Genomic DNA, 17,257 nt, shown 5'->3' on the forward strand with positions numbered 1-17,257 from the left:
TAGGAATCTAACAGTATGAAGCAATAGATTAAGGATTGGCATTTCCATGTTGTAATTAATGAAACATTTCTGTATAAATACATTTGTCTTTGTTTCAGATATCATTTTTGAAGTATGCACATGTTGTATAAATTTTTGTGTATAGAGTTTTTATATATATATGTGTGTGTGTGCGTGTGCAGACTCGGTATAATGTTTTCTGGTGTACGCGCGTAAAATATTATTTGATCGTATTTTGTGCTGTAGTGCAAGAACTTCTGCAGAAACTAATCTAATCATTGTGTGTAAATTTTTGTGTGATTTGAAACCGCTGTACGCTGCCATCAAAGGGGGCAAGGGCCTTAGTCAAGCTGCTTAACTAGCAGCTTTTAGTCCTTGCCCTCACATTTTTTCTGTAACAGGATAAATGTGGAATAAATGAAATGTGAAATGTGAAATGTGAAATTCCTGTCTTCCTGTAAGCTCTGCGGGAAACCGAGAGACTTTTTTCACGTCCTCCTCACGTGTCCTGCCTTCCCACACCTTCCATCCCCTACCACGGCGAAGTCATTTTTGGGAGACTGTCCTGGCCAGCTCCGCTGCTGCCTACCAGCGCCGGATAATTACCGACGCCCTGAAGCGGATAGCCCTCCAAGGGCTGTAAGAGGAGGCTGGCCTCGTGCTATGTTAGGGGATCTGCCCTCAGCTTGGCAAGGAATGTTTTCCACCACCACCCTAATGTACTTTTCATCGAATGCCATTGTATTCTCTCGTGTGGCAGCAAACAAATGCCATTTTCAATTAAACTCATGCGATGGGAATGACAATAAATTTGCAATGTGACAGGGGTATTTATTTATTAAGGCCTTATAATTACTGCTACTCAATTCCTAAGAAAAGTCAACGCAAATATTGCCACACTACTAACTCCTATAGCGGCGCAGTAAAACGGCCGAACTGTATTACCTGCCACACGGCAAGCCTTGGGCATGCTGGGGCCAGGGTCATGTCGTCTTCCTCTCTCAAAGCGCCCTGCTGTCTTGTGTGTCTAAGCGCGTGTAAGCAAACCTGCCCTAAGTACGTCAACCGTTTGTTGGTGCCAATATCTAAGATTACGAACTTGCTTAATACAGCTTTCTAAACTATTTCATCAGCTTGTTATGCTTCTAACACTGGGGACTCCAACTGCTCTAGATCTTTTTCTATGCCCTATGAGAAAATAGAAAGAATAGGTATTGGCATGTCGCTAAACAGTTTATTTTATTGCCACCTGTAAAAAGGACCCTAATCTTTTGTAGCTGCCCTGCTTTTGGAAATTTCCTTTGCGAAGAGCCGATACTTTAGATGTGCTTAAGGACGAAAGCTATAATAAAATTGTGTTCGAATGGGCCCATTTTAATATAATTCAAATCGCAAGATCCGCTATAACATGATTGTGAATTTCATCGGCATTGGTTGGTTTCCGGAATGTGTTATCGCAGCTCTGTTCTCTGAGATAATTTAGGTACAGGAATCAGGAGGACTGTCAACTAAAGTCGTGAAAAGGGAGCGAAACAGCAAGAAATGTTCCTTATACTATTGCGTTATCAAAGATAGGTCTGAAGCTTGGTTTTTGTTTTTGCTTTTAATGCCAAGCATTGTTTTTAGCCTCTTCCAAAGAATGCCGCTCCATTTGACAACTTCTCGGTAGAAAAATTGGAGGGGACACTTAAACTACGCCTTAAAGGTATGACGCGGTAGCGTTAATGGTTTATTATGTGCGACCACAGGTGGGGCTTGTGCTGAGGAGGTTGCCCTTCCCGAGCAGCCTCTCGTGACAAATAATTGATTCACTGCGACCTGCCACGGTAGTCAGTTTGCTCGCGATCCGGTGGGCAGTTTGTTATGATGCCTCAAGATCATATGGCCTAGTTGGCCTACTTAGGCTGATTCTCAGGAGATTTTTCGCTCACTACGACGGCGGCACCGAAGACGCCGGATTTTCTGAAGAACAAAAGCCTTAACTCTACCGCGTCAACCAATCAATGCGTTGTGCTTCTTAGCCGTCGTGGAGGAGGGTACTTATTGCAGCCAGTTAAGCTCTAAGTCTGTGTAAGGTAAGAACCCTTCTCTTTTATCATTCGGCACAATTTTGTTCTAAGGAATGCCATAACGGCGCCGCCATATGGCTGAGAAGGAAGCCCTGTTGCTCGGCTACTTTTGGCAGGGAAGTAGCGTAAACCATTCGGTTGCCATGTTTGTAGGGTATGCCTTCAAACTGCATTTTCTGTTTTATCAGCTTTAATATGTTTTTAATAATTCAATGCTTTCCCAGATTGATAATGTGAACATTGGGGCTTTAGCGGATTTAGTAGATTTCAGCGACACAAAATGAAAAATAGGGATTGGAGAGCCTCCGAATGCTTAGCCATTGTTTCGACCAGATGACATCTTCGATTGGCAAAGCATTGATCATTTACAGGGTTTAAATAGGGTCTTCACTTTGAGGTGGAAGCCCCGGGGACAGGAATAAAGGGTGACGTGCCAAGGGTGATAAGTAGCGAGCGTAACATTGAAGATATTGTCGGTGCACTATGGATGCTAAAGAGGATTATTCAGATTACCCGCAAAACAGCGAAAAAAGCCAGCTAGACTAGCTAAGTAGAAAACAATTTGGGGGCACAATAGCGAACGTGTGTTTGAAGGGCTGTGTGGCTACACATGAGAAGAGGCGACATGCCGCATGACATGACTGGTTGGGTTGACTAGGACAAACTAGAGCAGTAGAGTAGCAGGGCAGAACGAAATACGGAAAGCTGAGAAAATATATAATAAGGAAACAGAAACGGGGGGGGGGGGGGGGGCGTGAAAGAGCGAAAGGAAGGGGGAAGCAAGATATGCGACAGCCTAAACCTCCTCAAATTTCATAAAATATCGGAATCTCCCCTCCGCTTCCTTCTCTTTTTTCTGTTTTTGGAAAACGTCTATGCATGTATCAGAAATGTCCAACGCATTTGTGGGGAGGTACAAGAGCGTCGCGCCCAGCGTGAGGGAGACTAAAACGCCGAAGTGTGACTGCGAGGGAGTATCCTTCAAAGGTTGGCATCGCTGTACGCAGTTACAGGGGCTATGCAAGACCGAAGGGCCTCTGAGAAATGATAGCAGGAGGTGCACAGGCTGAAGGAAAAGTATGTAATAACAAACAAAAAAAATAAAAATAATTAGTCTTGAAATGTCGGGAAAATGGTGTAAGTACCGGCAGTAAAATATGCTTGCAGAAAAGAGGTGGAAGACGTGCCACCCCGCTCTTTTTCGCAAAATGTCGTGAACACCGTTCACTATATCGATAAAAAAGCTCATTTGCTACGTGAAATGTGTGAAACTTAAAGGAAGCAAAGCAATCAGTGCTAGAATTGGAAAAAAGCTGTGAGTTCGCTTTTGTACATAACTTTCAATATAGCGTGAAAAAGGGTTGAAGACCGACTAAGCAAAATACCGCTGTTAACAGCCGAACGGCAGGCACTAGCAGATTTTGAGGCAAGCAAAGGAACTTGACCTTTGTGATAAACAGCAATATAATAGTATACGATATAAGCTTCCACTAAAAAAGGCACATTCACACAGTTAAATCACCGGCCTTCCATTTTGATGGAACCAGAATATGCACCGTTGACACTGTAGGAAAATGATGACAGTAATAGAGTTCATATTTCGAAATCCCTAAATCATAACGGCATGCAGATTCTGGAACATGGTCTCACATATTGGGCAACTATAAACCGTTTCAACGAATGTCAGCTTCATCGACGTCGAGATTTACTAGAATTTTCTCAAAGAATGCGTATTAAGTACCACTTCATCGAATCCATAGAATAGCTGGGATCCTAGTTTACCTACAACCTCGAGCACGTGGTCAACACGTGTTTACGAACCTAAAACGTCCAGCCGTAATTCTATCGCTCTCAGAGCGCCCAGAACGTGGTCGGCAGAAAGGGAGCAGAGTACCGAACTAGAAATTTATATTAAATTTGTCCCAAGGACATTACAGAGAAACAAAAGCGAGATTCAAAGCTAAGAAAATTTTCCTGTACACAACAGGCTGATAATTATGTTCCTTTCTAGACGTGATATTGTTAAAACAGCCGACAAAGGCTGTAGCACAATTATCGTACAAACGAAAAAATTACGCAAAAGAGGCCGCGGGCATCTCAGTCACTCTTGCCATATAACAAAAATAGACACTGATCCCAACCTGGGGTTCTGCCATGTAATTGTGAACAAACTGGCAGACCTATTATCCAGGGTACTAATCACGCAATCACACATCTTAAATTGGTCAAACAAACTAGCAGGAAATTTTTACGTGCTTCACAAAATCTACTAGATTTCTGCGAAAGACTTCTTTACAGCAGCTGTTCCACACAGGCCTATAATTTTAAACAACCATGTTCCTAAGAGAATTTTCAATATTTCTGAAGCACTACCTTACAAACATCCCAAGCCACATTCCTTCTTTTGCGGGACTAACGGCAATTTTTTCGAATAACAGAATCACTTAATGACGAAGCCATTATCCAAGCGGATAGCAGACTGATTACGCTTGGCGTCATCTCTTGATACATAAATATTTCCATAAATGAAGTGATCGACACGCTCTCCAACTCTCAAATTCAAAGTCCACGGCCGCATAAAAATTTACTGCATCTCTCATTACTTTAGTTGCTACTCACGTTGAACTATTTTGAGATCGATTCTTTTTGTTACGTTCAAGTATTTGGAAGAATTGTGGGCTCTCCTTTCGCCGCAGCTTAGACAAAAATATTTATGTGGTTACTGGAGGGCCAACCTGACCTGTTAATTTACAGAAAAACACTGATATACCTGCACTGCATTCACGACATTATATGGGACCACGGGTATTACACCCTAAAAGATTTGGTCTCGCACCTCAACTTATTCCACTCCTGTTTTAAATTTGCCTTCCGCTACTCTAAAAAAAAACGCCCTAGTTCGTTCTCCTTGTTAAGTTTAAGAGCATCCCTCTTACTCATCACATTGCGAGATTTCTTGGGGTCTGCTACCACGCCGGGATCACAGCGCCATCTGTGGCGGCAACTAGAAAGGCGCACACCTCGTATAGAAACTTGTAGCGCCATCTACAATAGCACTGCGCAAACAAGCAACTGCCGCGTGCCAATGATGACGTCATGGTCCAATATGATTGGTAGAGGTGGTGGGTGGAACTATGTTATGATGTCAGGAGACGAAATGGCGGCATAGTTTTGTTTTCTCAAATCCAAGATGGCGGCAATTAAAATTGGTTGTGCCCTCCCATCCCTTTCCCCTACCCCCCAAAAAAATATCTTATAACAGGAGGAAAACTGCCCCCGATACATGAACGCTGTATATGCATACATTCGTTCATCTAAACCATCCGACAATAAGGGCACCCATCCGGGGACAGTTGTGTACGAATTTGGTAATCAAATATATTCATGTGGTTTTTGGTATAGAAACGAAACCAAAAATAACTAATAGGAAAACATTGCATGCATACATGCAACTACTAATTCAAGCGTTACCATATCGCAAGTCGGATTCTAAGCCCACCTTGACCACCCCAAGCGAAGCAAATTCCGTTTGCGACGTATGTTGAGGGTGTGCAACTGGACAACGGGCACGTTCTTCTTCGTTTTCTTCGTCTGGTAAACCAAACGGCTAACGCTTGTGACTTTAGCGTCTTCCAGTCGGTGACGGCCTTTTTTTGTTCATTTGCTTTCCCTCTATTTTTGTCGTTAGTCGTTAATTTCCGTCTACATTTAATTTATGTCCAGCATCTCCTACTATTATTTCTCATGGTCTCTTAGCTTTAGCACTTACTTTTTTGGCTCTTTCTTCACAACTAATATTTTTTTTAATTTTCCCTTGCCCATGTTTCATTCTGCCCTGCCGCTCAACTGCTTTCTTCTAATTTTTCCAGGTCAACCCAACCTGTCATATAATGCAACCAGTCACATCTCCCCATACGTGTACTCACAGCCTCACAAGCCTACGTTCGCAATCTCTCCACTCTTCCCACCCTCCGGATTCCTTCCTTCTGAGACGGCGTATTTTTAATGAAGGTGGTGTAAGTCAATCGGTTGTGGCTCTTTAGTAGCCATCCACCCTGGTCAATATTCTCAAGTCGACGCTCCCCATTCTTGCCACTCTTCCCACATCGCACCCTCCTCCCACTCACCGGTGCCTCGTCCTCAAAGTGAAGGCTTATCTCATTGGCGAAGTTCTATCAAAAACCGGAAGCCGAGGCTGGAAATGAGGCTGCCCGGGAATCACGCTTCCCGTAAAGGTTTTAGGGGTGCTTCTATGCTTTTTTGCTGTTGCTGATGGCACGAGCTCTGAAGGACATTCTTTAGAGCACCCGTAGCTACTGCTCTTTTTACTAAGTTTGTGTGCGAAGATGAGTACTGCTGTAGACCTTTCTTGGGACGCGGAGCAAAGCACAGGCACATGCTATCCTTGCTTACGGACCACCGTAAGTAAAACTATTGCAGCTGACTTAGTCTGGCAATTTCGTGCGGAAAAGGCAGGGTGTGTGCATCGGCTCCTGTGTTGCACTTCTACTCAGCGATCTTCTGTTTGCACGCTCCGATCGTCGGCTGAAAGAAGCTTTGCACAGCACGCACGTAATAAGGAGTTTCCACTTTGTCAATGAATTCCTCATGATCTAAAAAATATCCGACCAGGACCCAGCTAGGGACGTGCATGCCATTTTAAAGTTCTTCTCGAAAACCTGGGAGACGTTAAACTGACAAAAGAATTGCCCGACGAAGGTCAACTCCAATACCTTGACTTACGGTTGTTGGTAAGCTAGGATCCCCTGTGCTCATGCTATGCTCCGCGGTCCAAGAATGACCTACTGCCATGCTTACCTTAAGAGTTGTCCTTAGCGATAGTAAGGAATAGTAGGTGATAGGGTAGTAAGGAATAGTAGAATAGTAGGGCGGGCTAGAGTAAATCGGATCCTAACCGAGCCCCGACAGCTGAATATGCTATGCAAAATGGGGAATAATCGATTAAGGCCAAAAACGAGCGCGGGGTAATAAGCAGCATGAAAAAAGTTCATCAAACGTCATGCTGATGTGGTGTATGAGATCCCACCGTCTTGCGGAGCGTCTTATTTAGGTCAAACAGGACACTGCGCCAACGACCGCCTAAGAGAACATGCCAATACTATCGAGACGGGATACAACAGCACGCTGGAGAAATACGTGTCTGCTAGACAATGCATTCCACACTTTCGACCATGCCAGATTCTGAGGCAGTACAATGACCAACACAAGGACGAGCTTTATGAAGCCTACGTCATAGAAAAGAAAGGCACGACATGCGTAAGCAGCCTATTGATGGCACTGAAAAGAAAGGAAATAGAATATCTTGGAAACTCATGATGATAAGAAGTGGCAAACGGATTTCAGCTCGCACTCACATTGTTTTTATTTTATTATTTTTCATTATTTTTTGCGATGTCAGCGCACAATAAAGAACCCAGGTGATCGAAATTTACAGAGCCCTTAACTAATTTGTCCCGCATAGCCTGAGTCGCTTTCATTCATTGTCTTTATTTTTTTCTCTTGGACAGAGAAGGTGGCAGGACTAAAAGCTTGTAAGCTTGACAGAGGTCCTGCCCCCTTTATCAACTTAGCAGTACAGTACACAGGCAGAGATTTTCAATTTTCCAAATAAACACTGAAACAAAATAACAAAACACTTTGTAAATAAGCAGCGCTATGCATTGCAGCACAAACATAGGTATTAGAAAAACAAATAACTGGCCACGGGGAAAGGAAAAAAATAATAACAGGTATAGGTTTAAACTGAGTGCAATATTACGTTATCTTGCTAAAAAATCGCTTAATAACATCACTTGAATGCTGAAAGGGGTCAAACAATTCTTTGTTCAATTTATTTAATAATAATGGAACAGTATAAGAAAGAGACTGCTTGGTATAATATGCCCTAGGCGTCGGCACTTTTCTTTATGTCTAGTCTGCAGGATATGTGTGTTTTTTTCAAGTTTTGTCAGATAACTAATATAATGTTCACCACTTTGTGAAGAGCGTATATATATCATTAAAAGTCTATAATTGTTTAAACTATAGATTGGCAGGATTTCATATTTTAAAAACAGATCATGTTAAACCCCATAAACCAACCATAACGTTAAACCCCATAACCAACCATTATCCCCATAACGTTAAACCCCATAAACCAACCATTTTTTTTATTTTATTGCTCTTGAATTTATTGCGAGCAATGCAATATACCTTCAGTTGTTATCGCTATGTGTGTGCGCGTCTCTGATTCTTGGTCGTCTCTTTGACGCGTTGTTTCCGATCTAAAGTTAATGTCAGAGACTAGTGTTAGGATTTCGAAATCAGTGTTTCTCTAGTGTTTGTTCAACACGGTGAAGTTTTGGGCCATTTTTGAGAGTGAAAGAAAAAAAGAGAAAGAGGTGCCGTAGTGGAGGGCTCCGGGATAATTTCGACCACCTGAGGATCTTTAAGGTGCACTTACATCGCACAGCCCACGGGCGCCTTTAGCCTTTGTCCTCCATCGAAACGCGGATTCCGCGGTCGGTTTCCAACCCGGGTGCTGCGGCTCAGGAGCCGAGCGCCCTAACCACCGAGCCACCGCGGCGGGCGATCCTCAGGCGCGGCAAGCAGGCACTTGGTTAATGCAACGCTCCTACGAGGACATGCGATGGTTTCGTAACTCGGTTGAGCCCACGTGGCTCTAAAGTGGAAGCACAGACGTGTTTTTGCTGTTTGCAATGCGTCTGATGTCGCTCACTATCCATGTCTAGCGCTTTGTGCTCAAGTTTCCTTTCTATCTAAGGCACAATATCAACTTATTCGGCAAAAAAGCACTTCAACGAGTGAACATGGTGCAGCCGTATAATTCGGTGAGCTTTACCTAACGCTGAAACGGTGCAGCGAGCAAATTGACCTGCTTCCATTCAGCCCATTAATTACCGCCGTTATGAACAACACTGAAGTTGTTACTGCACCGGTGCAACATACGCTCTTCATAAGATCGCTAAACCTCTGCTACAGGTGTGTGCCGAGTGCCAAAGCAACGAAAATCAAATTTTAGCCATCGTTTTTGGTTTGTGCCGGTGGATGCGGCGCGTTCGAATGATGCCCTTTCCATGTCAGAGAAAGGGAGTAGGCCACTTGAGAGGACAAGGAGGCGGCACCTTGATATGTCTAAACTGTGTGTTTCAATGTTCCTTGGTGTTTCAGCCAGCACCTTTCGCCGTCGGCTTCTACTTATTAGAGTTTGGCGCCAAACGCATGTACGGAAAGATGGAGCACAAATGCATGCTGCTCACACGATAGACTGTGCTCGCTTTTGAGCACATTTTCCTCGTAACTTTGCATCACTGCCGCAGCTTGCTATTTTTAGGAACGACGTCGGATCTTGCACACAGTTTCGTTTTGTACGTCTGACACTGAGCCGCTGATAAACCACAGCCACGGGAGCAAAAATAATGCGCCGCTTTTACCACGACGATAGACGAACATATATGCATTGCTGGAACTCACAAAAAACAAAAAAACTAAAGTGATAGCGCTTTTCGCCTAAGTGGTCTAGGCGCTTATTCGGGTAACCACAGCAGAAGACGAAATCCCGACTAGTCCTTGTTTACACATAAGCAATTTCCTGCTTGACTGAAGTGCTCATAAGGCCACTGAGGAAGAATTGGAGAGTTAGGTAGATGTAGCCATCTCGAATTTCTTGCACCGCTTGTCCAGAAAATTCGTCTCAGCTCAGCTTTCTCCTTTTCTTCAAATTGCTTAGAATCTGCAACACCCTGCCGACAACGTAAATAGTGAATATTCTGAGGAGGAAGAGCAGGAAACTGAAGGAATTGCAATTTTGAGCACGTAATCCTGGCCGCAAAACAACCGCAGTATAGATTGCTTCTTCATTTGAAGGATTTTTTCCATTACAAATATTTGTATTTACACTATATGCTTCCTTTAGGGATTCAATAAATTTCCTGATAGGTTTCGAGTATTGTTCCGCATCTGCTAGATACATTGGTATACGCGAAGAATGACTGCAAAAAGGATTGCATACTTTGCATTACTGGATGAAGTCCGCAAAGCAAGCTGTGTCTGCCCGGGCGGCGAAGTGAAGAGTGCCGTTTTCACGTATAAGACTTGAAACATTCCTTGGTAAATAAAGGGATATAAGATAGGAACTGAAAGAGACAAGATGCAAGCGTTTGCGACGTGGGCTCGAAACACTTACCGTGGATCATAATGAAGGCAAGGAATTTAGCATCACCACTTGTGACATTTTTTACAGTTCGAATGCTTTCATGCAGTTTCTGAAGACCAGCCTTAAGAGACCCGTAGCCGCCTGAAAGAGATACAATGCATCAAATTGAAAAGAGGCGATTGGGTTAAACATAGCGTTAAAGAGGCATACTGTCCTAGTAATAGGTGGAACATTTCAGTGCGAGGTTTTTGCCTCTGCGTCTCACTGTTCATTCATATACGGTATGCTTGGCAGATATAAGTCTCAGTCGTACATGTGGTACTCTACATTGTCTCAAAATATACTCCTAGAAATAAAAGAGCAAAAACCCTACCCAGTTTTGGTGCAAGAATGTGCAAATGCTAGCCCGAATTGCTTGCTCGATCAATTTTAAACGCGAATTTTTTAATGAATGAGGCAATCAAGCGCGCAACTACCAAACAAAAATTGTTGACTTTGTACAGTGCGTCGCAGGCATAGCGCATAAAACCGTCCGACTTGACATATTGTGATTGAGGGAGCGCTCAAAAGGTCGAGTGGCACCGCCAGGGCTTCCTTTCTCTCTTGCAAATGCGGTTTCCGGTTCCTGGGCTTGCACTTCCTGATATCGGTATCGCTGTCTCATCCTGTCTGCATCACAAGTTCGTCAGTCAGGGTCCTCCCACCGTTGCCACTTTGGCTCTGGCTTCACGGCAACGCATCTCCTGATCTCAGTGCCATCTGCGCGTGCATTAAAAAACAGTGTACCACACAAATACTAATCCGAAGATGGGACACACTGTGGCGGTGACTTTAACCTTAAATTTATTCTAACAATGCTTGCGAAAGTTATAGAGTGCCAAGGGTCGACACAAAAAAGAAGTTGAAAGCCGCTAGTAAAGTAAAATAGTGGAGCAGTCATCACATTTGCTTGAGAACGTTTGAGGCAATAATTTCTGTTTAAGAACTGCCGTTTTTGTCGAGGAAAGTGCAGTCGCAGACCCACCTGTCTGGAGCGCTGGATCAGCGCACAGGAGAGTACACTTTTTTCATTAGCGAGCGGCCTAGAGTTCTAAACTTACCTTAGCGTGCATGCACATTCCCATGGATCGCGTTTAATAACTAGTTTCTTTAAAAGCTGTATCGGACCAACCATGTACCAGCGACTGTCATAAATGCACAACACTGCACACAGTTCGACCACTCTAGGCAGCGGTGTGGACCACTGACGTAGATGTGATGGTGAACACGTGGCTGTTATGTTTTACTACTGACTAACTTCTTTTCGGAACTCACTTGTGAACTGCATATCCGCCGCAGTCATTTTTTCCTTCACACATATTTTGAAAATACCATGCTGTGTCTAGTATTCGCCTTTGTTTAGTACTCACCTGTTACCAGACCCGCTGGTTGACCAACTAGCCAGATGATGTACTTTAGTACGCGAGCGCTAAAGTTTGCGGCGACAGTCGCGAAGTTTCTTATTATGGTGCTTCGGGTGACCCATCTTTTCTGCCACGCTAGCGAGCGACTGATAATTGAGAAAATGAGCTACTCAGCAATCATGCGGTGGTTGTGTGACATCAGAGAACATCGGGTCGCAGGCTCATCTCCTCTTGCAGGACGAGCAATGTAAAGTAAAATACCCGGCTGTCTGAGGATATCCGCGTGTTGTTCTTTTATGATTTCATGTTCGTCGCTGTCGGGTTCCGTTGTCATCTTCGGAAAGTAGAGGGATACCCAATCTTGCGGGTCCAGCATTCGACGCACACTGATTAAGTAGGAGCTCAACGCAAAGTGCGATTATTTTTGCGTCACTTGCTATTTCCAGGACCCACGCAACACTCGTCAACATAATTAGCATTTCTCGGAATGATAGAAATGATATAACATCCTTCTTTGAGACTGTTGAGCCGGTGGCATGAACCCAAAGTGATTCCACCTTTCAACAAAATAAAGCCAGTCTCATCAGCCAGAATGAGGTATCTGGGAGAATTCCGAAAGTGTTTTTCGCGCGCGAAAATGGCTAAGCACAACCTAGCAATGCATTTAAGGACTAAAAGAAGACTTGAGCATGACCACATTTTCGTGTGGGTTAAAGTGGACCAATCAGAGCCTGTTGAATGCCACCTTGCTAGCAGTAACAGCCGCGGTGGCGGCTTATAAACCGGAAGGTTTTGGTAGCAGAACAAGTCCAGGAATCTTGGATATCAGTTTTAATTGTGAGGAAACTATCAAATATTTTAAGGTACTGTTACGTAAATATACAAGGTAATCTTCAATCCTTGCTATTGTTTGTCCATCGTTCGCATCGAGTAATTAAGACTGCCATAAAAAACCAATAGGGGAATGTTTTTGGCGATATCAAAACGTTCATAGCAAACAAATGCGAGTCTGCCGATGGCATGAGATGGAGTGATTGTTATAGTTGAATGTTATGACGCATAAAAACTTGCGTTCGGAAACACGGTCCCGTAGAAGAATAAGCTTGTCCAAAATTTACGTTGATCGGCAAGAGCAAAATCACCCGTGCTGTGCGCTACGTCGTAGCATTTAAAAATGTTAATGTTTCAACGTAGCCTAACCAAGTAGACATGCTAAATCATGTGTTTAGCCTGGCTGGCTCATGGTTTTACTTTTCTGGGTCGTCGGCACGTCTGGCGACGACAATAGACTCCGGTTAAGCCCTCTCCCACGTTAAGTTGATCTGATCTGTTCGCGCCGCAGATGCAAGTGTATTGCTGGTGCTCTCGTGCAATGGCCAACGAAGCTGATCTGTTGGCGCCGCTGCAGGTTGGAAACCCAGTCGCGGCCATATTTACTTTATTTGTTTTATTTACATATTATTGGTTGAGTTTCGCCGCGTCAGATAGTGCTTTCACACTAAAATCTTAGACAGTAAGACACTGACGCACGTTCACATTCGTTAACTTGGGTCTATAAGATAACATGATCTCTGACCCTAACGATACATTTAAAGTGTGCAAATAAGCATACGTGCTTACCAGTATGATTGATATGTCCGAGCTTTTCCAGGGCAGTTTGCGCGTTGTTTCCTGCCAAAGGGTCCACAACAAGCTCTGGTTCTCTCTTGTAGACAATGGCACCAACCCGATGGGCACCACGTCGCATTTTCATCTACCACGGGAAAGGAACGCAGGAGTTTACAATGTTTTTATATAACACGAACACTACAGTCGGAGTAGCTCACTGGCTGTTTATACTGAAAAATGGCTGTGGTTTAGCTCTCATTAAACCTGCAGTGACGCGATAGCTACATCTGGCCGAGTGGAACTGTCTCAGTCGAATTGCAAAGTCAGTCTTTTGCCGCTCCGTTTTTCGGGGCTTTCCTTCTTCATCTTCGCCCCACTTGACACGGCACATGCGCACAGCTGATGCAGTTCGCTTTCACCGGTGCGCCGCGCCGCCGACAGCAGCAACAGCTCCGCACCATGTGGCCAACCACGTCACCAACCATGTGACCAGGAGTGGCCATGGTGGCCAGGCTGAAGGCTCGAAGAGGTGGCGTAGTGCAGCTATTGCTACAAATCACTAACGCCGAATAGCAGCCATGCAACATAATTATCAGTGCGAAAACACAACCACAAATCATTTCATTCCTTGGCGTCGAAATTGGTCATGATCACTCTCTCAACCTTAAAAGAGGTGCAGATAATAATTTTCTTTACATCGAAAGTAGCAAAATGAAACCCTAGAAACCCCAATGTGAACTTCAGCATTTATTCCGCTAGAGAGCGATGTGACGTGTGCGGTGACGTTTGCAAAAGCAGAGTGTTTTAGACGAGTCAAACGCTGAAGGGACTTTTAAGCTCCACCTTAAGGGTATGACGCGACAGCGCAATGGGCAAATCCCTATATATGCAGAACTGGTCGTTCTCTACTCTACATTCATGATTCCTGGGAGTGCTCACATCACTCCTGCGTAGTGGTGCAGCAGTAATTGATGCGCCACTGCCCTCGAATGGCAGGTGCTGCCACCGGTAGGCCTTGTGCGACCCAGGTTGCTCTTCCAGAAGGACCAATATTTAATTTAACTGCCACCGGCCATGGTGGGCGATTTGTCACAATGCTGTAGGCTGGTTGTGATGACGCCGCAAGGTCACGCGACCTAAGAGGCCGACCTAAGAGACCACAATAAAAATTGTTACTGTTATAATATTGGAACGCTATCGCGTTAAAATATTATGACAGTAAATATTTTTATCGTATCTGAATGAAGGCTTGAGGCGTATCTCAAAGTCCCATCCCTTCACCTCAAACACGTGTGGAGCTCTGCGAAGAGCGCTTCGTTCCAAAGAGCTGAAGTGCAGGAGAGTGTCATTGTGGTAAGGAAACAACAATTTATGCAAAGCTAGGTATTCGCATTGAAACCAACATCAATCGCAGCTGCGCTAATTAGTCGTACAACGAGGTAATGGCAAAGACCTTGTCAGACCGTTACGTGGTGAATCCCGGAGTTCGCTTGTGGTGCTGGTTACCCGCCGCTTCCGTTATGTCCCCATTTTCGGTGTTTAATTATTAATTTCCAAGAACGTACAAAACACTTCGTCGCTTTCCGCAGCACTATTGAGAGAGACCAGAAAGCGAGCTCCACAAAGTAGTACTGCTCTCCGGAAGCACACATCGTGTAGTCAACCCAAGGCCGAGAGTCAGATACACCGATGAAGACAACCGCGCGTTTACAAATCATACGGCTGCTTGTTATTTTGTGTGATTAAGACAACGTACAACTAACTAGCCTAATCCTGCTTTCATACCGACGCATATGCCTGTGCAAGTCTGATGGTGCATGTATACAGACCCTAAAATTTTTAAGCTATGTGAAGAACATTTCTAGTAGAGAAAATACAGCTACGCTATGTCGTGAAAAGAGAACACATAGGGATCAGCATACCTTGCGCGTGATAACCTTTGATAACATCAAGCTTTTACGGAAGCCTTCCTGGTTAGCATTCTTCGACGAATCGAGAAGGAAGTACATGTAGAAGCCGTCGTCAGCCATGTCCGTGACTTCGATCTCCGCTTCAAGACAGGTTGGATCCGACAACATGGCTGCCTGTAGGCCTTTGGAGCCATTCTGCTCACCTGCGAAAGAAGTTTATTAATACAGACCTTCAGATTCGAGCTGTCCTGTTTCAGTGACCATCTCACAGGCTAAGAACAGGTTCTAGAAGTACTACACGTATGCCTTGTGCCTTGCCTATGTAGTGCATCATTTTACGCCTGAAAGCGTTTGGCATTTCCAAAATTAAAAAAGTGTTTACGTAAGCTCTTTTTAAGATTCGCTCAAACCTATAGCAAGCACGCTCGTTTTCATGTTCGCAAGTTATCTTCGCTTTATCGAAGCATCACTCTATAACTGTAAGTTTGCTTTTTGAGCGTTTAACATCCCAAAGCGACTCAGGTTACCACGGATGCCGTAGTTAAGGGGTCTAGAAGTTTCGGCCACCTGGGATTCTTTAACGTGCACTGACATCGCACAGTACGCGGGCCTCTAGAATTTCGCCTCCGTCGAAAGTCGCCGCCGCGGCTGGGGTCCAACCCGCGTCTTTCGGGTAAGCAGCCGATGGCCATAACCACTCACCCACCGCGGGGCTATTGACGTAAGTGTACGGTCTACATGGCGCTAGCGGTCCTCACTGCATATTAGTTTTTATTTTCCTGGTTCCTGCGTCAATTTCGATTGAGGTAAAATAACCAGAAATTCACTATCATGCAGAAGCTCCCATTTGCAAAGCTAAGAGCATTGCTGGCGCATAAACCTAGCTTTTGTTTGAAATTTCATATCAAAGCTGAATTTTTTTAACAGAACAGATCGATTATGTTTGCTTGAACAGAACGACACCAGTGGAAATGTATGCGACACGTTATCGACGGAGACTGATAGAGACTGCATACGTTTTTCTTTTCGTTTCATTCCGCTGATCGGAGCAGCTCCGGTTGAATACGTATCTTAATTTTAGGATTACCCTTCTTGAACTTTTGCAACTTTTTTTGCAATCGGGCATCATTTGAGCGGCTTAGTTTTGTGGGCTTTAAGGCCCAATGCGACGTTTTTAGCGATGCCTTTAGGGAGGGTTGCGTCTAATATCGGCCGCCTGGAGTTCTTTAACGCGCAATAGCATCGCAGAGTACACGGGTTTCTAGCATGCTCCCTGCATGGAAATGGGACCACCGCGGCCGGGATAGAACCCGCTATTTTTCGACCAGCCCACCCGGGCATCATTTGTCCGCATATTTTGAGAGTTGGCAGGCTGTAACAACTGCAGCTAAAAAAGAGCATTCAATCCAGACAAAAACCATGTGAATGCTGCTAAAGCTTGCCTCGGCGGGTCGTCAGAGCAATCCTAGCGAACAAAAATTTTCAGCTAGTCTACAACTGTTCATGCATTGGCCTGAAGCTATCATATACAATATCCTGAAAGAATAGGTTTTAGTTTGATATACATGTCGCCCATATTTACGAACAGAAAATGGCAACTATGTTTTTTGGTTAGCAGCCTTGATCAGGTATGTTGCTTATGATAAAAATCGTTTATTTATGCTCCCGCTGGCTACTATAGCTTGTGGATCGGCTAGTTTTTTGAACAGCACAAAAAGGAGCACCGCTGCAGAACCGCAAGACAAAACAGACACAATAATATAATAATTACGAAATAAAACTTGCATTCCCGTATGTATTGATTTATACAAGGAAGGCACACAGACTCCTAGGCCAAGGAATTCAACTCACGATGAGCGAGCGAATATCTCTCCTTAAGCACCTCAGAGCTAGAAATGCCGCCGCGACAAAGGTGCCATTTTTTGCAGAGCGGCGAAGGGGGTGCTGTCGCAATAAGTTGAAGCCATTCTTTTGGAACGCACTTCAAAATGTTCTGTTTTTTTTTCTTTATATAACTGCTTCTGAATGAATGCACTGACAGAAAACATTCTTTCTCTCGGACATGCTTTAGCAAGCGTCCGATGTCATGTT

At 44.2% G+C, this 17,257-nt stretch overlaps 1 protein-coding gene across 1 annotated transcript in view; it reads right to left on the bottom strand.

Annotated features, from left to right (window-relative positions):
- Positions 1-17,257, bottom strand: part of LOC144098155 (sushi, von Willebrand factor type A, EGF and pentraxin domain-containing protein 1-like) — a 112,868-nt gene that overhangs the window by 12,888 nt on the left and 82,723 nt on the right. Inside the window, exons 17-19 of the mRNA XM_077630682.1 lie at positions 15,179-15,369; positions 13,269-13,401; positions 10,276-10,386 (exon numbers count right to left, since the gene is read on the bottom strand). Of these exons, the coding sequence (XP_077486808.1) occupies positions 10,276-10,386; positions 13,269-13,401; positions 15,179-15,369 (435 nt within the window). The remainder of the gene's footprint in view (positions 1-10,275; positions 10,387-13,268; positions 13,402-15,178; positions 15,370-17,257) is intronic.

This window comes from Amblyomma americanum, chromosome 7, assembly GCF_052857255.1.
Source record: "Amblyomma americanum isolate KBUSLIRL-KWMA chromosome 7, ASM5285725v1, whole genome shotgun sequence".
NCBI classification, from domain to species: Eukaryota; Metazoa; Arthropoda; class Arachnida; order Ixodida; family Ixodidae; genus Amblyomma; species Amblyomma americanum.